Genomic DNA, 22,378 nt, shown 5'->3' with positions numbered 1-22,378 from the left:
GAGTGGGGAACAGGGCACATGGGCCATCCAGGCTGTTTAACTTTCCTTCCTTTTTCTTCAACTCAGTTCCTCATAGTTTCTCCAAGAGGTTTCTGCCTGAACTGCACTCAAACACATCTGTTTTGTGCTGCACATGACTCTCATGGTTCACGGGCCCTGTGATTTTGCTCATGCCATTGGCTACCTAGGGAAAGCCCTTAGTCCTTCCCCTTCACCAATATCCTTCCTATCTGTGCTTCAAAAATGTGCTCAAACTGTAAGTACCACTTACTGATTTTTAGAAATTCTTAGTATCAGCTTATGACAAAAGTTCAGAAGACTTCATCGAAGTTAGGAGACAGAAGTAAATGCTACGAACCTGGGACATCACACCTGGCTGTAGTTGAGAAGTAAGGGACAGGAGATGGAGAGTGAAGGCAAATATCCTTACCTTGTAAATCGAGGTGTCAAGAAATCCATCTACCAATGATGGAACATGAATTAAAGGAGTATGTTATTTAAAGTTACAAAGACAACCAGTATATGCACAAAATAACAATGAAACTATTTAAGAGGATTTGGAAAGAGAGATGAGAGTGCATATCCTTACCTATTGAACAGAAAATAAAAAAATGGCTGAAAAAGTATTTCGTTTAGAGGTAAATAACAGAAGATAAAACGGATATGGTTAAAATAGTTCAAAATTGTCCCCTTTGGACTTGAATAGACATTTTCTGAAGAAGATATGTGAATGGACAATAAGCACATGAAAAGATGTTCAACATCACTAACATTAGGGAAATGCACATCCAAACTACAGTGAGATACCACCTCATACCTGTTAGGACGGCTACTATCAAACAAACAAACAAACAAGTGTTAGTGAAGTTGTGGAGAAATTGGAGCATTTGTGTGCTCACTGTTGGGAGGAATGTAAAATGGTGCAGTGGCTATGGAAAATGGTATGGCAGTTCCTTAAAAAATTAAAAACCGAATTCCGAAATGTGATACAGCAATTCTACTTCTGGGTATGTACACCAAAGAATTGAAAGTAAGGACTCAGGCAGACATTTGTACACCAATGTTCATAGCACTATTATTCACAAGAGCCAAAAGGCAGAAACAATCTAGATGTTCGTCCACAGATAAGTGGATAAACAAGATGTGGTATATATATGCAATAGAATATTATTCAGTCTTATAAAGGAAGGAGATTCTGACACATGTTACAACAGGGATGAACCTTGAAGACATGATGCTAAAGTGAAATGAGCCAGACACAAAAGGACAAATATTGTATGATTCCACTATATGAAGCACATAGAGTAGTCAAAGTCATGGAGACAGGAAGTAGAAAGGTGGTTGCCAAGGGCTAGGGGAATAGGGACCTAAGTGTATGGAGTTTTAGTTTGGAAAGATGAAAAAGTTCTGGAGATGGATGGTTGCACTTAATGTACTTACTGCCACTGAACTGTACACCTAAAAATTATTAAAATGATAAATTTTATTTATGTCTATTTTATCACAATCAAAAAGCATGGTTCTCTTTGAAGCATAGGACCGGGAGGAGGGGAAGAGCAGAGAACTAGTTTTGGTTAGAAAGCCTTTACCTTGTTTTATTTTCCTAGGACAGTGTACATGTTTTATCTTAATAAATTTTTTGTTAATTGGACAAGGGAGGCATCCTGACAAGCACCGTTGATCGAGTACAGGGACTAGTGTGTTTTGTAAGGTTTTCACTGTAAAGCAACGATTGCAAAGGGTTACAGTCTCAGAGTCTGGGAAGAATCAAGCTCTGCTTCTTTTTCTCTCAATGATCTTGAGCACATATTTTCTCTCTGATGTAATTTTTCTTAACGCTCTGTCGTAACTGATTGTTTCGACAATCAGAGTCTGGGAAGAATCAAGCTCTGCTTCTTTTTCTCTCAATGATCTTGAGCACATATTTTCTCTCTGATTTAATTTTTCTTAACGCTCTGTCGTAACTGATTGTTTCCAAGTAGTATATGAAAAACGTCCCTTTTAAAGAATTCTCAAAAAAAAAAAAAAAGAATGTTCTTCATTATATGTCTGAGAAGGGGGCTGTCTAATAAGAAATGCAGCAGTCATGAAGGAGAGGTAGGAAAAAAGGAGACTGCTGGCAGCCATATGAAGAAGAGAGGAGAGGAGGATGAGGAAGGGAATTTTAATTTTTAGAAAAAGAGATGACAGTGACTTAGAACATGATGTTTATACTTTGCCAATTAGATCCAATACTAAAACGAAACAAAAAAGGACAAATAAGACAAAACAGTAGCCCACATCAAAAACAAAACAAAACCCAAAAACCCAAGGCTGACAAAAGTTGTTCTAAAAATGAATGTTTCTGATTTTCAAACTGAAAGTGAAAAAAGGAACTTGTTTCTGAACTGCTGTGTAGAGTAAAATTATTCGATCGCAACTAATAATTGATGGCAGACACAGGCAGATGTGATCTTAATCAATATTTTCTTGCTGACAGCTCCAAATCGAAAAACTAGATAAGCTTCCCAGCAGCTGCCAAACGTTGTAAAAGCCTTGCTTTTGTAAAGAGTGTAAAACAAAAATCCTTCTTTGGATGATGTCATTTTTAACTTTTCTTGAGTCAAAGTCAAGAGCCAAAGTCAACTGTAAAGTCTTGGATAAAGACCCAGTGTTTTGGTAATTTAGACCAAATCTAATTTATCTCTCTGTCCTCATTCATTGGTTCAACAGATATTCAGTGAGTGCTCACTTGATACTAGGCACAATGCTGGGTGCTCAGGATGGAGATTTGAATGAGACAGGGAGTCTGCCCTCATTGGGTCATAGAGAACACCAACCCTGAGACTGACAATGGAGTATGGTGTGGCCGGTGCTGTGGGAGAGGGGGCACAGGGGATAGGCACCTACCTACTCTAAGCATGTCACAGAAGGTCTCCTAGAGGTCTGAGCTGAGCCCTGAGAAATGAGTAGTGTAATAGTTTACTATTACTGCTGAAATAAGTTACACAAATTTAGTGGCTTAAAACAGTTTATGCTCTTACAGTTCTGGAGGTCAGAAGTCAGGAGCCTTATGGGACTAAAGTGTTGGCAGGGCTGGTTCCTTCTAAAGGTTCCTGGGGAGAATCGGTCCTTGTTTCTTCCAGTTCCAAGTATTCCTTGGCTTGTGGCCACAGCACTCTCATCTATGCCTTCATGGTCACATTGCCTTCTCCTCATCTATGTCCAATCTCCCTCTGCCTTTCTTATAAGGAAACTTATAAGATTGCATTTAGGACCCACCTGAATAATCCTGGATAATCTCTCCATTTCAATATCCTTAATTTAATCATATTCTAATTTATTCAGCCATACCCCTTGTGATGAATTTGACTTTAAATGCAATCTCAATTATATATTAATGACTCACATATATTTGTATCTGTTTCCAAACTATATTGTTTCATTGATACCTGCCTATGACAATGCTAGACTGTTTTAAGTTTTATTATAAGGACTAATATCTGATTGGGCAGATATCTGTGGCAATTTATTAAAAATTTCATTCTTGGCAATTCTTGTACAGTTATCCTTTCAAGTGAATTAGATTTTTTCCTCATATATTTATTTTAAGATCATTTTTACCTAGTTCCAAAAACAAAACAAAAATCTTGTTGGGATTTCTAATTGCAGTTGCTTTAAATTTGAAGTTTACTTTGAGACAGGCCGATTTACAGAAGCATGGTATATCTCTCTACATTCGGAATAATTTAAAGCAAATCCATATAAACAAGTAAACTATATAAACAGATCATTTGCATTATAAAGTACTTTGGGGGCTCCAATCTTCAAGGACTATCTGAGGCTGTATTTCAATCCACTTCTGGCTGTAATGACAAACTGTGAACAGGGCCCAGCGTCATTAGAAAGGTTGACTCATGCTGCGTAGTGCTAGTCGGCTCCTTCTCTGTGAGTCCTTGACACGCTTTCCTATTTTATTATTCCCATTCTGCAGAAGGAGAAACAGAAGTTTGGAGAGGTGGGAAGACTTGCCACGATCACACTAGAGCTACAAAGATAAAGGTTTGCCCAAGGTTTTCCCAAGAAGCAGTTGTATCATATCTTGGTCCTGATCTTTGGCTTCTCAAGGGCTGTGGTACTTTGTGTTCTCTTTGTTAGCTCCCCAAACAACCTCAATATCCAGGTACAAGGTGGCACTTGGTTTGGGGGCTGCAGCACAGGGCCAGTCTATTGTTCCCAAGGAAAAAGCTGCCAGTGGATGACAGGTTTCACTTTCTCATGAAGCCGTGAGTTTCCGTCCTTAGAGATTTAAAAAATCTTTCTCAAAGTGAACAGCTACTGTTAATCCCTCATTTCACTGCCCACCTTTCCAAGGCTGTGCCTTTGCCTGTCTGTATTGAACCCATTCTTCAAAGCCCAACTTACATTCCACCTCTTCCATGGAGGCTTTCCTGATTTCTTCTTTCTTCCTAGGCTCCTCCTCCCTACCATGCCAGGTATGACTCACTTTCCTTGGAATGCTTTCACTTACTTGCCATGACTGTTCTTAAATGAATGACCTCTCTGAATTTCAATTACTTCCTTTGTAAAACTGAAATAATATCTGCCTACACAGTTGTTGTGAGTTAAGAGAAATAATATATGTAAATCACAGTCCTAGGACATAAAATGTGCCTACATACGTTAATCTGAGATTATCACACTCGGACATACACCCATACAGCCGTGTACATTCACACACAGATTTTACTTGTATGGATTCAGATGCTTATTTTTTCTATGTTTTATAATAGTTATTTGTGTAGTTAAAAGAAACAGGATTTGGAATCAAAAGATTTGGGTCTGACCCTCAACCAGCTATGTGACTGACGACAAGGTTTTTCTCCTTGAGTTTCTTTCTTCATAAAAGAGAGATACACAATAAATTATGCCTTCTAGTCTCTTCATGTACTTTATCAAAGTAAGATGCTCAAGAGCTTTAGAGATTGCCAAGTGCTAATGTCTTATTACTCAGTTGCCTCTGTCTATTCCACAGAAGCCTAGCACAATGCCTTGCTGGGAGCAGAAGGAGTGTGCACACAGAGTTACTAAATGAGTAGGCTATTGCACCGATTTCATTCGGTCTTCACATTTCCCCTCTGAGATAAGCCTTAATATCCCCATTTCAAAGAAGAGCTAAGTGAGGTTTGGAGTGGGGTAAGTGCATTATTCATTCATGCAGCAGACATTTGAAAGAGCAACCACCATGTATCAGACACTGAGACACTGGAGCTACAAAGATAAAATCCTTGCCCCTCATAGTCCAGAGTGAAAGGAAGACACAAAGATAAGTATAACACAAGGCAGATTATGAATTATAGCTTAATATTTACTGGGTACTTACTAAGTGCCATTCACTGTGGCAAGTTCTTCCTGTGTTTAAATAAAACACAGTCCTCCCCATTATTATTATACCCACTTCTCATGAATCCATAGATACGGCATAGTGATTGCTTATGGTTTTATAAGTAGCAAGAGGCAGAGCCAGGTTTAATACCCAATCGGCCCAGTGCCAGAGGCCCCACCTTAGCCACCAAGCTTTACCACCTCTGATAATAAGCAGGACACAGGGGATCGTCAGAGCCCCAAGGAGGGACCCCTAACAGTCTGGGGTTCACTGTAGTCAGGGAAGATTTCATGAAGGACTGAGAATTAACTAAACAGAAGCGTGGGCAAAGCAGGGCCATTCAGGAGAGGGAAAGGTGAGGAGGCCACCTGGAAGTCTACACGGCATCCCAGGCAGGGACTGGGACTTGTGAGGAAGCTGCAGAAGGGTCTAGAAAGGAGAGTGGTCCATATCCTAGAGGTAGCTGGAAGTTTGAAGGGTTTTAAGCAGAGGAGAGACCTGGCTAGATTTTTAGATCACCTGAGCAGCTGGGTAGAGATGGGTGGGAGGAAGAGAAACTCAGAGTAATCTCAGGTACGAGTAAATGGTGGGCTGGACAAGGGATGGGGCGGCGAGGAGGAGATAAGAAAGATTCAGAGGTTAAGTTTTCCGGATATTGGCTTGGAGATTGTTAAATAGAGAAAAGGGAGCAATTATGAAGGTCACGCAGTTTCTTCTCTTAATCCAGGAGGTGATCTCATGAGATCAGTGTTTGATGCAACTTAGGTCTCTGGCTCGCAGTCCCCTGCCCTTTCGCCTACTGGCGCTGTCAGAGACGATGGCCGCGGTAGGGCTCCTTAACGTCACCAGGGACTCGGAGCCTTGAACTCTTACCCCTCCGGTGCGGCAGCGACTGCAGTGCGCCATCCTTGGTGCCAGAGGGCGCTCCGGCACATGCTCGGGCCGCTCTGGCCGCTCTGGCCCAGCCTGTATCAGTGATCGCGGAAGGTGACGTGGACACGGAAGTGGTCGTCGTCGCGGCGGCACTGGTGGGAGCTGGGCGCGGGGATCAGAGTGTGGACGGCGGGCGGCAGAGGTCTCGCACCTGTGGTGGCGGAGGACGCAGGTGTTGTCGGTTGGTTGCGAGTCCGCTGAGCCGACGAGCGGCTTCTCAGGCTTCCTGCCGGTCGGAGTCCCTGAGCCGGGCCCCGCTTAGGCGGCGTCACCATGACCAAGGCCGGTAGCAAGGGCGGGAACCTCCGCGACAAGCTGGACGGCAACGAGCTGGACCTGAGCCTCAGCGACCTGAATGAGGTCCCAGTCAAGGAGCTGGTCAGTACAGTCCCGCGAGGCCCAGGCGCCCACCCGCGGCTGGCGCTAGCTCTTGCGTGGACCGCCTCCTTTCCCATGCCTCAGTTTCCACGTCTTAAAATAAGGTGGGGAGAGTGGGACTAAGTCTCCGGGGACGCCGCGTCCGGCCTCAGTGTTCTTCCTGGGATGTACACGTGTCATTTTGGCGCAATTCCAGAAGATGGGGTTAGCTGCTTGTCCGGCCACGGGCTTTTTAGGAGTCAAGAGTGAATCTTCCCTCTACCCCCATTTGGGGGCGTTTCACAGCGCTCAGCTCCGTGCTTGATCCCAAGTAGGCTTCCATGGAACGGTTGTTGGATGTATTCGGAGAATGAATGAACAAACGAATGAATGAGTAGGTCTGTGAAGTAGGCCTTAGGGTAGGCCTGGGTATGGCCCAGAACCCGGCTTTTCTAGGAAGCCATCAATCCCAGCTGGGCACCCCAACCCTGAGGTGTCCTTCCTTGGAGAAGGTGAAGTTTCACTGCTTGGTTGGCAAGGCCTCTTGCCTACTTGTCTGAAACTGGCAGGAATCCCACACTGCCGGGGCCAGTACCAGTATTCTCACATTACCACACTGGCACCCAGGGAACTGAAGCCTGAGGCCCCTGGAAGATAACTAGTTGTTGCACAGGTGCAGTAAGATCGTACATCTATGTTTTTCCCACCTGGTTCCCCACCCCTGCCCTTGCCTTGAATGACTTATACTTTTCTCACTGCCTTTGGCACTTGGCCCAGCCTTCCATCCTCCTTGGCTGTGCAGTCTGAAGGTTAGCAAGAAATTCCCAGTTCATATCTCAGCTCCATTGCTTAATAGCTGAGTGCCCTTGGGAAGCTAGTTAACCTTTATTTCTAGAGTTCTTCATTTATAGAATGATGATAATAGTTTCCATCTCATAGGGTTGTTATGAAGATTTAATAAAGTTGTAATGCGAAACATCTGGCAGGTAGCAAATGCTGGTGCATCTAGCTGTTCATGGCGTTCTTCCTATTGTAATATCTATAATAACTCTTTTAGGTGCTCAAACTCCATTCTTGGGATTTTCTGATAATTGGCAAGTGCAGATTGGTCCAGGGTCCTTAACTGAATTTTTGGCTTCTTCTCTATCCCAGAAAGACGGCCAGCCTTGTTTATACCCAGCTCTAGGACCGTTGTCCGAAACCGTTTACTCCAGGCATCTGGTCAGCACAGCACTGCCCCTAGAGAGAAAGAAGGGTCAGTTTTGCTGAGCCTCCAGCCCTGAACACCAGGTGGAAATGGAAATGGGCCATGAGGGCCTTATTTTCACTCTGTTATTCACTCATTTATTCATTCAGTCAGTCATGAATCAGCCAACATGTATATTGAGTGCCTGGAAAGCCTGAACTGGGGAATATGGAACTCGCAAAGCTATATTAGATACAGCCCCTGCCTTGAAACCTAATAAGGAGGAGTGCTGGAGAAAATATTAGAAGTGCGAGGGAGAATTTCTAAGAATTTGTTTTCCTTTATTGGATGTTCCACAGCAAAACCCCTACTCTTTGCATTCTTCCCTATCTTGTGGCTGACTGGCTCATTTTTTCTTCTATGCCTAGAAACATTACACTTTAGTGCTATTTTTTTAAAAAGTCCTTTCCTAATTGTGGGAACTAGAAAATGCTTCCTTAGCAGATGTCACTGAATCATTCCATGTGTTGGTCTGACATTTCGTTCTCATTCTCTTTCCTAGGCTGCCCTCCCAAAGGCCACTGTACTGGATTTGTCCTGCAATAAACTGTCTACTCTACCGGTAAGAATGGCAAGCAAACACAATTCCTTCTAGAGCCCTGATGCTTCTCCTTCCTCTTTGGGGGAGTTGTGTCATAAGGCGTAATTTCATGTTAGGCCTGCAGTCAAGCTTCAGCTAAATCTGAGCGTGTTTGGGGTAGAGTGGGTGGTTTGTCTCAGTGGGAAAGGAAGCAAGGTAGAGGTCTTATTCTTTAGAACAGTGGGAAAGTCAGACCACAGAAAACTAAAGTCAATAGGATGCTGGCCGAGTCAACTTATTGGGCTCATCTCTTTTTCTGCCTTATTAATTTGAAAAATAGTTTACCTCCCTATTGCATGGAAGAGGCAGGAGACCTTCGTAAATTGCCCTGCATTTCAGGGAGAAAGCTATTTATAAACTCTCCTTGTACATCGTTTGATGGGGAACAGGAAAAAATGTGGTTTTATGTTCCACTGTATCATTATCCTCCCAGTCTTTAATTACTTGAGATACTTTTTTATTCAGCACATCCAATCTACGGTCAGATTTTTTTTATTTTTCTTGCACGACTTCTCTCAATTCTCCTTTTTCTCCATCTGTGTAGGTGCTAGAGTCATTCAGCCCCCTCAGCCTCTTCTGGATAAGAGCTGCTCTCCCCTCCATAGTAGTGCTCCTTCATTGTCAGGCCTAAGTTTGTTGTTGTTGCCTTTCCTGTCCATTATCCTGGTCAGATCACTCCTTGCCATTCTCTGTTGGGCTCTGGCTTAGGGATTGAGTCTCAGAAGTTGGCAGTTTCTTCACTGGATCATTAGTCCATTCCCCCCTCAGTATTCTTCTGGACCTCACTCACTGTCTGTAGCATCTTCTCGCAGCTCATCGAGAACCATTTCTAACACTGAAGAAAAGCATCTGAGATTCTACTTCTTTCAGGAAGTATTTTGTGTCTAATTAAAGAAGGGCAGCAATTCCTTGCAGCCTGACATCTGCTGCACACATTGTCAGATAATTATTCAGTACTCCCCCCGACCCTCGCCGTGTACTTTTCAGTCTGTTCAGTTGTATGGCCTCATCTGCAGTGCAGATCCACTGGCGTTTACAAGTCTCCAGAGAACACGAATAGTGCCTCGTTAGCTCAGGTTGGAGCTTCACTTTAAATGGGTGCTGAGCAAAGGCTGAATGACAAGAAGGCTGTTTTGGACTGTGCTGAAGAAGAGCCAGGATGTGGGTAGGGTAGGCCCCAGCCCATGCAGTGAGTCAGTCATTCAAAGAACACTCATGAAGCACCTGTGCTAAGTACCGTGCTAGGTGCTGCAAAGAACAAAAAATAACACTGAGAACTCAAGGGGCACTTGATCTTAGGAAAATGGATGGTCTCACTATGTTGACAGCTCCTATGAAAGGTGGACATAGGGTAGTGTGAGAGGACAGAATGGGTCCGTAATCACACCCGTAGCAATGTGAATAATGGATTGGAGGAAGAACAGAGTGAAGAGACCCACACTGATTTATGCCTAGTTTGTGCTTGGCCCTTTTGCATGCACATTTAACTATTTACCACCAGGAGTGATGCTTGTTTTGCCTGTTATCATTTGAGGAGATATAGCTCATAAGAGGTAGAGTCAGGATTTATGCACAGGTGCCTCTGACTTGGGGCTACTGGATTGTTCCATTAAAGTGTGTGAGCCCCACGTTTAGGTGTTCTCTCTTTGGGTCCTAGTCGGATTTCTGTGGCCTTACACACCTGGTGAAGCTGGACCTGAGTAAGAATAAATTGCAGCAACTGCCGGCTGACTTTGGCCGTCTGGTCAACCTCCAGCACCTGGATCTCCTCAACAACAGGCTGGTCACCCTGCCTGTCAGCTTTGCCCAGCTCAAGGTAACAATTCATGAACCAGTGTACATGGCCAGATGTGGCAGAGGGCTCACGAACTGATGGAGCATGGCTTTGAGAAAGGCTGATTGAAATACTACTTTATTGGCATTGCCTCATGCTTTACCTGTGGCTGGGACATAGAGGGGCTCTCTTCCTGCTCATTTGGTTCCAATTTGAAGGACTGTGTGTGTGAACTTGAGTTTAGCCAGCCTCTCTGCCCCTTCTTTTTAGAGCCTGAAGTGGCTGGACCTGAAGGATAACCCCTTGGATCCTGTCCTGGCCAAAGTGGCAGGGGATTGCTTGGATGAAAAGCAATGTAAGCAGTGTGCCAACAAGGTAAGCACGAAGCTCCCCGGGGTCTCCTTTATACGCCTCCCTGGGACTTGCTTCTGCCTCTTGTTTTTCCTCCCAGGGCACCTATGGCTGTGTGTTGATTAAAGCTCTAAGGTCTCAGTGACATATGTCTACCATGAGCGTGGCAAGCAAAGGGACTTTTGTTTCTATGTTTACTTTACAACTAGTGGAATAATACTATCTCTGCTCTACTACAGGACTTCCATTCTCAAGAAACCAGGACCTTCCGTGATCTAGCATTTCATTGTCAACCATTTGGATGGCACAAAAGGGTTAGGGTCTGTGGCCTTTCTGAGTCACAGTTATTGTAGGAATTTAGATAATAAAGGTGCTAATATTTTGTGAGTTTATAGCTAAACAGATACATCCCTTGCAGATCTGGCATTTGATTTCATTTGAATCATGTGATATAGTGAGGAAATAAAGTCTGCATGGAAGGCAAACCAGTAACCTTGAAGGTGCCTTACATTGTTCTTAAGAACAGCACTATACCTATCTCTCAAAAACTCTAACGATAGTCATTTTTTTTTTCCTCGAGCTTTAGAACAGATAGCTGCTGCTTCAGCAGAGTAACAGCTGACTTACTTGGCTATGTTTAGGGACCATGGTAGACAAAAAGGACTTTAGATGTTAGAATTAATGTAAGTGAAGTGTGCGTATATTGGGTCTCTACATGAATCTCAAAAGTAATGGCCTTTATTATCATTAGTTCAGGGCTTTCTATATAGTCTCATCTGTGTCTCCCATTGTAAGAATCCAAGAACAAAGTCAAGGCAACACTTTGCCCTTAGCTGGGAACAGTACGAGTGATCAGTGAAATTCTGTAGTGTTAGGAGCGATGTCTATTCTGAGTGACCAACAGTAGCTACCGCTCCTCTCCCTTTGTCTTACATGCTTTACATGTTTCATCTCATAATCCTCATAACCCTGGGAAGTAGGTATTTATATCTCTGACACGAGAAACCCTCATTGTTCACAGGCCTTTCATTTATCTATTTATTCATTCAACAATTAATATGTTGAACCATACGAAATTGCTGATATTCTATAGTTATTGTCCTGTCAGAATAATTTTCATTGCATGCAAAGGTCTTTAGTACTCATATATATCTTCTAGACAGACCAGGTAGCACAGTGCATTGTGGATGTGGCAACTAAAGTTATGGTCCCTGGTACCATTTCCCTAGAGCTGTCTCCTGCAGCATACCTTCGGACATTGTAGAGGAGTGGCATGAGACAGTCAGAATGAGGTTACTTGTCTCCAGGACAAGTAACCTCATTTTAGGTCTCACCAGCTCTGACCATGTATGGGTTAGTCATAGTAACTGATCAGCTTGGTGCATAGTAAATCACCTTTTAAAAATAATTTGTGAGTTCAGTGGTGTTCAACAAGTGCTTACTATATGCAGTGGGCTGGGATAGGCAGACAAAGTCTACCCTCCAGGGGCTCACTGTCTAGACTAGAGGAGTCTCCTACGTCTGAGTTTGCTGTGTTTGCAGATAATTCACTCCTGATTATAGCCAAGGCAAAAAGGGATGTTTCTTAAACCTCCCAGCTCTTTATTTAGCCAGCTCTATACCCCCTGAAACCAACTGAATGGTTGGTGCTTGTTTAAAATTCAGAGTGACACAGGGACTTTGAACTTGGGCTGCCTGTCTCCATCATGCTTGACTCTCCTCCAGATTCTGCAGTTTCTTGTTGAGCAGCCATTTTTTTAGGAAGCTTAACTCCATTTGAAGAAGTGCTGGCAGGTTCAAATCCTGGGTTACTCAGGACAGGGTTTCTTGTGGCTTCAAACCAGGCTCTTGGAGCTGCTTTTGCAGGCCTGCTGTTGAGCTTCTCATGGTGGGTGTCTGCATGTTTGAAGTTTCCATGAAGTAAAATAATTCCATCTGAATACATTTCTGTCCTGCAGGGTGTCTAGTGAGGTAGCGAAACACAATTTGCTATTGTAATTTAGAATAGTTTAGGTTTTCCTCTCGTTAATGCAGTAAAGATGAAGTTAAAACAAACAAACAAACAAAAAAAAGCAGTATTTATTGAGCACATATAATGCCAAGGATTATGTTAAGCAGCTGGTACAAGTTATGTAATTTAATCTTTGCAGTAGGCCAGAGAAGTCTTACCTCAGTTTTCCAGATGAGAAAATTGGTTCAGAAAGGTTAAGTCACTTTCTAAGTTCATGCTGTTAGTAAGTGGTAGAGTCAGAATTGTTGGGCTCTGAGCTTACATTCTGTCCTCTACATGCAAAGAATACCAGCTTTTAAAAAGTGCAAACAAAACTGAAAGAGTCTCTTACATCTTATCCTAACCATGCCCATAGTGAGAATCTCTGGCTGTTTTAGTTAGAGGCCAACCGTGACTGAGTTGATGAGAAGTCGAGGGGCTCAGGGCGCCCGTGTGTCTTGTGGTGTTTAGCAGATGGCCCCTCCCTTTTCTCCTAGCGCTCTCCTGCCTCTGCATGAAGAGGAGTAGAACCAGCTCTGGGAACTCAGAAGACCTCCTTCCCAGCTGTGCTGCTTTCTAGCCATGTGACATGGACAAATCGCCCGATCAGAGTCTCAGTTTTCTTTCTTTTGAAATAGAATCCAGTCAGTTGTTCATCAAACATGTATTGAGCACCTATAATTGGCTAAGCTCTGTGCTCGCCTACAGACAGGACAATAGCCCCTACCCTTACCTCACAGTCTCCTAACTGAGCTAGATAAGAAAACGCCCTAGGACTGGGGTGAGAGGAACCTGAGATAACCAAAGGAGGGAGGTCAGGAAAACGTCCTGGAATAAATGCTGTTCCTGCTCATCACAGAGCTGCTGGGAGAATTATATGCAGTCGTGCATGTGGAGTGACTATAAATGGCAGGATTTTTACAGACTCCAGTTGGTGTTGTGTTCACAAACTTTTTTTCTTGACAGCTTCAGTGAACTGGGTTCATATGACTTCTGTAACTGAGCTTCAGCACTAAGTTAGCATACAAAGAGGATTAACTCCATTAGCTCTGCACTGCTTCTGGGCCCCGTGGTGACCTGGGATCCTGACAACAGTCTCTTGAGACTCCCCTGAGCAAACATGTGAGCTGTGATGACTGCTGCGTGGAGTAGTTCAGCACCCTCCTCTGCCTTTGCAGGTGTTACAGCACATGAAGGCCATGCAGGCGGACCAGGAGCGAGAGAGGCAGCGGCGGCTGGAAGTAGAACGAGGTGGGTGGCCATCCCTCTAGTCATCTTCTGGTCCTTATCCCAGCAGCTGGTTCTCATGCTTCAGGAGCTGGAATCCAGTAGAGGGGTCATGAAGAGCACTGGGGAACAGTGTGGTATTAGATGGTATCATCTTCGTCTTATGAATCTCTCCAGGCCTGGCTTCTCCACTGAGCTCCCAAGTCATGTTCAGCTGCTTATCTTTCTGTCTGTTTGGAGGGTTAATAGGCACCTCAAATTAAGCATGACTAAAACAGATCCCCTTCAGCCCTTTGCAGTGTTCTCCATAATAGGAAATCACCAGCCCTGTAGCCATTCAAGCTTGAAATTAGAAAGCTGTCCATGATTCTTTCCTTCTGTTAAGCCCAAATCCAGTCTGTCAGCACATCCTGAACGTGACTATCTCCACTTCTGTGCTGCTGCCATAAAGAAGCTTCCATTTCATGACTGTCATATTACCTGTCTCTATACTTGTGCCCTCTCCTCAAAGTCAATTTTCACACAACAGCCAGGCAGATCTTTTTAAAACACAAGTCAATTATGTTGCTCTTTGGTGACAACCTTCTAATGGCTTCTAATTGAATGTAGAATAAAATCCAAACTTAGTAACATAGCCGACAAGGCTCACCATGGCCGAAGCATACTTGTTTCTCTGGCCTTGTCCCACACAAGAGGGGAGAATGCAGTTGACTTCAGCCACACGAGCCTTGCTTTTGTTTGGACACAACAAGTACAGTCTCAAATTCAGGGCTTTGCTTGGTTTCCTTTTCCCTCAGATTTTTCCATGGCTGGCTTTGTGTAATCCCTTATGTCTCTGCTCAGATGTTGCCTCAGGGTAACCTTAACTCTTCCAGAACCACCAAAACTAGAAGCCTTCCCACCTGTCATTCTCCATCACATCCTCTATTCTTTCCTTTATAGCACACATCACTATCTATTTTACTATTTGTTCACTTGTTTATTGTTTGTCTCCTTCTTTAGAAAGTAAATGACTCGAGCACTAGAACCTGCCTTGTCTTCACTGCTATATCCTGAACACTTAAATCAAGGCCTGGCACACACTAGGCACCCTATCACCTGGCTGGCTGACTCCTGAGCCCTTTACCGGAGGGCTCCTGTCGTTAGAGGGGGGACTTATTTATGTGATACTGATTACAAACAGTCCCTGAGATCAGAACTCCTGAGTTACAATCGTCCCTTATACGTGCACAGCTACCGTGATGCCTGTGTTTACTCTGATCATTGCTGCTTTTACTTCTTGATGGCACATGTTCTCTTGAGGCCAAGTGTAGTCTGTTCTTGGCATCCTCAGTGCCCAGCTGGAACTTGGCGCTTGTTTGTTCATAGAGAAGCAGTGGAAAGCTACAGTACTTATAGTACTACTATTCAGCTACATGATGGTTCAAATGGGCTTTTAAGCCCTAAAGGACACTTAACCACCATTTGTGGCATTCTGGCTTTGGAAAAATATACTTCAGACTTCCAAATAACTAATTTGGAAATGCATTTTTAGAACCCAATAATTTGTAGGTTGGGTACTGCATGTAAACTTCCTTGAACTGTGAAGTAAATCCCAGTGTGTTACGATTCCTGCATTAAGGCCAGACATTACAAACTATTAGTCTCGCTTTTTCAGGAAAACATTTCCATCGTCTCCAACCCTGAACCTGAGTGCTCACTTTCTCTTCTGACTTGCTCTCCCCATGTCACATTCATTTCTGAAGCTTGGGAAGGTAGGAATCCCATAGACTCAACACCTCCATTGTTTCTTCTCAGAGCTTAGTTGTACGAGGCTGTCAGTTGCTGTGCTTTCTGAATCAGTACCTAGTTCTAGAGGAGCACCAGACTCATCACCCATCCCTTTCTTGTGCTCCTCTTGTTACCTCACCCTAATCTCCCTGCTGCTTGTGTCTAGAAACCCCTTAATAAGGATCCATTCAGCAAACCCCGAGAGCAGCTCATTGTATTTTAGGGAAGGCAGAAAGCTCTTTTCCTCTTCTGTATCTTATGTGATCCATGGCATAGGGACAAAGGGGCTGAATTCACGCTTTTAATTACTCAGGAAAGCACACCGGAAGGTGTGTGGGGAGGGAAGGCATTTTAGGGTCTCTTTTCTTGTAGAGGCTGAGAAGAAGCGAGAGGCCAAGCAGCGAGCGAAGGAGGCTCAGGAGCGGGAGCTGCGGAAGCGGGAGAAGGCGGAAGAGAAGGAGCGCCGCAGAAAGGAGTATGATGCCCTGAAAGCGTCTAAGCGGGAGCAGGAGAAGAAACCCAAGAAGGAAACAAATCAGGCCCCAAGTAAGTTTTCTCTCAGTTGTGAGGTTTCAACAGGGCGCAGTGGGGAGACTCAAGTATGTGTTCAGCATGGATGAGTGAGCAACTGAGCAACTTCGCACGTTGCTCAGATACAGTGAAAGGCCTGGGAATACCTCGGAGGGAATGTGGGGCTCTCCTAGAAAGTCAGTGCCGGCCTGGCTTGTTTTCCCAGAGCCGCATGCCTGTGTGCAGGTGTTAAGTGTTTTGCCTGTGTCCAGTTGAATTTGTGTGGTGATGTGGCTCCATGTACAGGGGAGGATTATATACCCTCTGGGCAAAAGAGGCCTCTGAGGGAGAGGCACCTGAGAGGGAAGGATGTCTGGAGTGAGGTGGAGGCCTGTGGCCCTGTCCTTGCTTGTCCTTGCTTGCCCTCGCTGGCCCTGATCAAGTTGCCTAACCTTTTACTACCTTTCGTTTCCTTGTATAAAATGAGGATCATACCTCCTTACAGGGTAGTGATAGGACTGAGAAAATCTATGTGACAGGATCATGTGGTTCTTGGCATGTGGGTGCTCATCAAGTTTTTAATATTTTGCCTCAAAATCTCAAAACCATTTTTTTCTAATTATAAATGTAATATATCCGTTCATTGCAGAGAATTTAGAAATGTTCTCTCTATATGTATCAGAAAATGGCAGTCACTTCTAATTCTCCGTTCCCAGCAGTAATCACTGTTAATGATATGGTATGTTACCTTCCAGGCTTTTCTTTTTGCATCTTAGATAATAATAATGACAGCAACAATAAATCTCAAAACTGTTTCCCCAAATGGGCAGAACTCATAGCTTGATGCCTCCTAATAAGCCCTTTCCCTGATCCCAAGGGGCCTGGATCATCGCCATGTTACTGAGGAAAACTTAAGACCCTGGGGACTGTGTGTGCCGTGTGAGACGTCCAGAATGAGTTTTAGTTTTCAGTGTCCTCCTCTGAGATCTCGGGAGAAGGTGTATATATTTCAGTCTTTGCATAGCAAAGTTTTTAAGAGCTCAGATGTTCTTAAAACATTTTTCCTTCAGGGCCTGGGGACTTTTCATTAGAGAAGAGGAGTGTAAGTGGATCTGCATGGAAGAGACTAGCATTGATTGCTAGAGTGTAGATCTCTTCAAACTGACTGAACTTTTTTGTCTACTCTGACTTTTCCCTCCAGAATCTAAGTCCGGCTCTCGGCCCCGTAAGCCGCCACCCCGAAAACATACCCGGTTTTGGGCTGTGCTGAAGCTGCTGCTGCTGCTGCTGCTGTGTGTGGCTAGCGGGCTGGTGGTTTGCCGGGTGACAGAGCTGCAGCAGCAGCCACTCTGCACCAGCGTGAACACCATCTACGACAATGCAGTCCAGGGTCTGCGCAGCCACGACATCCTCCAGTGGGTCCTGCAGACCGATTCTCAGCAGTGAGCTTGTCCTCAACACCTGCTGCCTCCCAGCCTTGGAGCTTGGATTCCTATGGAATTGGGTTCTGCTGGACACAACCTCTTTTTAGCGTCAGGCCTACCTGCCATCATCAAATGGCTGCTGATTGGTACTTGAGACCTCCTCTTTGTAGGACTTCTTTGTTCCTTAGTCAGGGTTCCCTGGTGGAATAAGAAGTAGGAGGTGGGGAAAGGAAAAAACCTGCATGCCTAAAGGAATAGGCTTGGGGGTGGGGAGAGGAAAATACATAGCCTTTTCTAGTTGTTATACAAAGCTGTGTAAAGGGAAGGCTCATTTCTACTAAATGGTCAGCTGTCACTACATTTATACTTTTGTATGTCACAAACCCTTTCATTCCCCCCTGGGTAGCCGGGGCAGATCAGGAGGCAGTGTGTTATTGGGGACAAGGGGAACACCATACTCAGCAAATCCAGCCTAAATTGGGGGGGAGGGGCATACCTATTTTCTTAAGGACCTTAGACATTCAGACATTTTAATGAACATACAAAATCTCAGGCTCAGAAAGGGACTTCGAGACAATCCAGTCCAATAGAACACTTGCAGATGTGGACATTGAGGCCTCCCATGACATGCTTACGGTCTCCCAGCTAGTTTGAGGTAGAGCTGGACTCCCACTCCAGCATCCTTTTCTTCCCATCATTTTGCCTTCCTTATAATGTCTTGAGAGAACAGCTCACATGAGAATTGAGTACCCCTCAGCCAGAGTATAGAATCTTTCATGTAGACAGATTCATGACCCACAAATAGAAATCTCAGCCATGAGGGTCTTGGTCAGCTCCTGTGGGGTCCCACCCCAAATTATGTGGTTTCCATAAAACAGGAATGGTCCAGGCTCTTATCCTTAATTTTAGAGCATTAACTCCCCAACTATCAATAAACAAGGCAGACCCTTGCAAAGCCAGTCTGTGACAGCTCTGTTAGTAGTTGAGATGACTAAATACCTCAAAGGCAACCTGAAAACTTGAGCGTCATAGACAGGTTTAGAATTGTTTGATTCTAAACCTAGAACTACACCTGTGCAGTGAAGGGTAACAAGTAGTATCATGACATTTAAAATGGTGCAGGAACTAGTGACTAGTGCAAATAAGGGCATAACTGCCTTTCCGTCTGCCAGAGTAAACGCTGACTTGCTCAGTGGGCTCCTTTGCCTCATCTTTTCACAACAGCTGGATGAAAGGATCAGAAATGGCCATGTCATGGTGCTTATTCTCTGAAATCTCCCAATTGCAAGCTCCTTGCCTCTCCCCTAGGAGAAAAAGAACCTGTCATGGTTCAGAGAAAAAAAAGGATGGAGTCCAGCTTTTTAGCCAGAGTAGCCCAATGAGATAGGACTGCCACTCATGACTGTCCTGAATACTGGAAAAAATGACTCCCCCCAAAGATATATCTGCTGCACAGGCCCACACCTTAATCACTACACATTCTTTTTGTCTTCCTCCAAGCTCCAGAGCCATTGGTACAAATGCTTTATTGAAACTAAACCTGTAGTACGTAAGATAAGAGAATACAGAAGTTGGCCTAGTGATCAAACCCCATTCCCTAGCTGGTTGAGGCAGCCTCAGTGGGTGAGAGGAAGGCTGGAGCACACCCAGCCTAGTAAAGCCAACCCGCTGAGGGCAGTTCACTCATGATCCCTAGATTTGATGCTGAGGTTCTTTTGGATTTCAATGATTAAATACATGTCTGAGTGGTCTGTGTGTGCTGCTTTGGTGATTTGAGGGCTGGCTGGGGCAGGGGTGGGGGTAGCTCGTGCATGGCAGTTGATTTTTGCCAGGAGAGGAACACAATGCTGGTGAAGATAAATGCCAGTATCTCAGTCAGTTGACAGGGAGACTCACAAATAATTACACCCAGGAAAGCCTGTTGTGGGCCCAACCCAGGCTTGTGCTTCAGGGAGCACTTTACTCTCTTCACTGTAGTCATGCTCTGAGGTGAGTGAGGTAGGAATCTCCAGTTTTTCATTCTGTCCCTGAGGGCCAGCATCAGTCTGTTGCGTCTAAAGAGAGATCTGGCTGCAGAGTAGTCATCTGAAGGTAGATACGCCTGGACAGCTCTGGTCCAACACGGCGGGAGGTAGATGTCACTCCTTCCCCACGGCGCACCTGTATGTCTGCAAGCAGATTCTGGCGTTCTTGCTCCGAAAGACACCGCCTATAAGCCTAAAAGTAGTATATGTTCTCTTAATATCATACCATCCAGTCATCCCTTGTCCATGAACAAGGAAGTGGTAAACTTAGGTTGGGGGGTGAGAACCTGTCCCACCCTGGGTAAGCATTAACTTGGATCTTAGCAGACCTGCACGGTTGACCTATGAGGCATTCTTGGGCTCTCACCAGTGCTGCCCATGAAAACCATCTGGGAGTCCCACTAAAGGCGCTGGGCAGTGGCCTCTAGAGCAGCATACCTGGACTAGGAGCTGCGGGGAGGGATAAGTGGCCACAATAGCACTGGCCATTTCCAGGCTGACCCGGTTCAGCTGCTGAATCTGTCTCCTCCAGACCTGAGCAAGTCCCCTGCCAACACGATCCACCTTTGCCCCTCCAGCCCAGTCACTCTCCAGGCAGAAAGAGAAACTAGTTTGATCTCGGAGTTTCCTGCAAACAGCACAGATGAAGAGCTGTGAGTCACCTGTCCTGTACCTGCCCCTTAACTGGAACTTAAAAACCCTCCAGTGACCTCAGAAGAGGTGGGCACAATGTTACAGTCTGGCTTATTTGAATGCTCACTTTGATGTCAAGCAGTGCTAGTTACTGATTCCCTTAAATATGACACTTAGTCCTTTTCATTAAAAGAGAAGTTACCAGAAAAGTACCAGAATCTTGTTTCTGTTGGCATTGGGTTGTACTGACCAGAGTCATGAATAGGGTCAGACATCAGGGACTGGGTATCAGGCAATGCGGAGTCTAGTTCTGGTTCTAACTTACTAAGAGCTCGGGTAAGTCAGTCTCTTCAGGCCTCGGTTCCCTTAGGTATAAAATGAGGGACTTAGGCTGGACTGTCTCTGAGGTCTCGTTAATTTTAAATTCTGACTATGAACACTCCTTGAGCTAAGTAGGCTAAAATTTTTATTTTTTGAGGGCTTATCACATTGTGACCTGACTAATGAATCCTGGTACCTTGGCCATCTGGTGACCCAGTACCAACCTGCAGAACACAAACACAAACTAAAGGAGAACATTTTAAAGGGACTGGGCTTGAGGTCTTCCCAAGAATCCCATGTGAGGTCTGCTCCGGCTTCAAGCTTGAGAGATGATGGACCAACAGCAGAGTTCAGGACATTTTTGGGTACCAGAACCATTGTAAAGGGCAAGACCCAGCAGTGGAGCCGCGACTTGCCAGGTCACTCACTTGAAAGGGGCCTCAGCCACGGCCTTCGTGAACGTGCATGTGAAGTCAGCCAGCTCTTTCCAGCTCTGCACAATTCGAGCCTGGGCGTGTGTGTGTAGCTGCAGATCCACCAATGCCTAAAACCCAAAGGAAGGTGGACGGGAAGGGTGGAGAGACTAGTCTGAAGTTGTTCTCCCGTTCCTGTTTATTGAGTCTGTACCCCAGCCCCTTAACTCCTGTTTGGCCCCTTATCTCCTACTCACCACCAAGACACCTAGTACTGGCCAGCAGGCATTTTACTCTTTCTTAATAGCAAATCGGGTTAAGTGAGAGTGGGTGCCCAAGTTGATTCAGGCAACAGAACATTCTTACCTCCTCTATGTCTACCCTGGACACAACGGGCCCTGTGTTGGCCTCTGGTGGTCTCTGCTGCTGCTTCTCCTTGGCCTGGTCTCTGTTTGCCACTCCCTGTTTCCTTCTCCTTGGAGGATTTCGAGCACTGGAGCAGGGGAGGAAATCAAAGGGCAGCAGCTCCAGGCTAAGCTAAGGCAGAAGAGGGGCAAGTAGACTGGACCAGAGCATCCCAGAGGGCTTGGCAGGGACACTATCTGGCAGAGGGACCCAGATCTGGGATGAATAAATTCACCCCTGTTGACCCAAGCGCTGCCCCTTTGGATGCTAAGTGTCAAGGACAAATCCAAACCTGAAGCATTTCTCCTGCTCAACAATCACCAGTGACAGAGCCTTTCCCCTTGTCCTTGCTGTGATGTCCATTACAAAGCTTCGAAGTGTTTCCTTCCCTTTCTCGATGCTGCCCAGACTCCCCTGTGTGAAGAGGCAGAAACTGCATTAATGCTTGCTCCCCAAGGTCAGCCTTCTGTCCCATGCCTCAGCACTCACCCCTCTGGCTCTGCCTACCTTCTTGAAGTTGTAGATCATGGACACAAAAACCTCTTCCAAGAGCAGCACCAGGGCCATCGGCTCCTCTACCCAGCCCTCCTCTCCATCCTGCCAAAGCACCCAGAACCCAGTAGAGGGAAATAGGTCAGTAGGTGCTCAGCACCTGCGAGAAAGACCCAGGCCTAGTCTATTTTGTATTATGCTTTTTCTTCTGGAATGAAGTCATAGTGGCAAGAAATAATAACCCATGATTCTGCCCCTCCCATCTTCAACTGTTCAGCCTTGGTGTACTACGCCTCAGAGTGATGAATAAGGAAGGAACATTAGCAGGGTGAAATGTACTGAGAAAATCATGAAGTCCAAATGAGACAAAAAAATCTTAATGTTCCATCTATAGACTCTTGAAAACTGCAGGGAGGAGTATTTTGGATTTGCAGATAAGAAGAGTGAAAGGTACAGGAGCTGTAATAACCTGGGGAGTCCTGGCCAAGAAGGAACAATTATTGTGTGCCTACTATGTATTCAGTGCTTGGTTATCTCATTTAGCCTCCAGAATGGGGCAGGGC

General features: G+C 45.0%; 2 protein-coding genes across 3 annotated transcripts in view; one reads left to right on the top strand and one right to left on the bottom strand.

Annotated features, from left to right (window-relative positions):
* Nucleotides 1–6,341: 6,341 nt before the first annotated feature.
* On the top strand, nt 6,342–19,276 carry LRRC59 (leucine rich repeat containing 59). The gene is made up of 7 exons (XM_006924796.3): nt 6,342–6,676; nt 8,404–8,463; nt 10,139–10,297; nt 10,526–10,630; nt 13,775–13,847; nt 15,966–16,139; nt 17,305–19,276. Exons 1-7 carry the CDS (start codon nt 6,572–6,574, stop codon nt 17,547–17,549), a joined length of 921 nt encoding a protein of 306 aa, XP_006924858.1. The 5' UTR covers nt 6,342–6,571; the 3' UTR covers nt 17,550–19,276.
* The window catches only part of EME1 (essential meiotic structure-specific endonuclease 1), a 6,750-nt gene continuing 3,408 nt past the window's right edge, over nt 19,037–22,378 (bottom strand). Inside the window, exons 4-9 of one of the 2 annotated variants that reach the window (XM_006924797.3) lie at nt 21,831–21,920; nt 21,616–21,737; nt 21,285–21,411; nt 20,934–21,049; nt 19,990–20,179; nt 19,037–19,744 (exon numbers count right to left, since the gene is read on the bottom strand). In XM_006924797.3, the coding sequence (XP_006924859.1) occupies nt 19,568–19,744; nt 19,990–20,179; nt 20,934–21,049; nt 21,285–21,411; nt 21,616–21,737; nt 21,831–21,920 (822 nt within the window). In that variant the 3' untranslated portion in view covers nt 19,037–19,567. The remainder of the gene's footprint in view (nt 19,745–19,989; nt 20,180–20,933; nt 21,050–21,284; nt 21,412–21,615; nt 21,738–21,830; nt 21,921–22,378) is intronic. The other variant, XM_015599196.2, reaches the window with a different exon arrangement.

This window comes from Pteropus alecto, unplaced genomic scaffold (genome assembly GCF_000325575.1).
Source record: "Pteropus alecto unplaced genomic scaffold, ASM32557v1 scaffold98, whole genome shotgun sequence".
In the NCBI taxonomy this organism is placed as follows: domain Eukaryota; kingdom Metazoa; phylum Chordata; class Mammalia; order Chiroptera; family Pteropodidae; genus Pteropus; species Pteropus alecto.
The sequence above is the reverse complement of the archived record's forward strand: the minus strand, read 5'-3'. Positions and strand labels throughout refer to the sequence as shown.

What these genes read in the sequence shown, in the direction of transcription:
- LRRC59 (XM_006924796.3), top strand. Translation starts at nt 6,572, where the DNA reads ATGACCAAGGCCGGTAGCAAGGGCGGGAACCTCCGCGACAAGCTGGAC. An exon ending in AGGTCCCAGTCAAGGAGCTG is followed by an intron (nt 6,677 to 8,403) that starts GTCAGTACAGTC and finishes TCTCTTTCCTAG; the next exon opens with GCTGCCCTCCCAAAGGCCAC. An exon ending in ATAAACTGTCTACTCTACCG is followed by an intron (nt 8,464 to 10,138) that starts GTAAGAATGGCA and finishes TTTGGGTCCTAG; the next exon opens with TCGGATTTCTGTGGCCTTAC.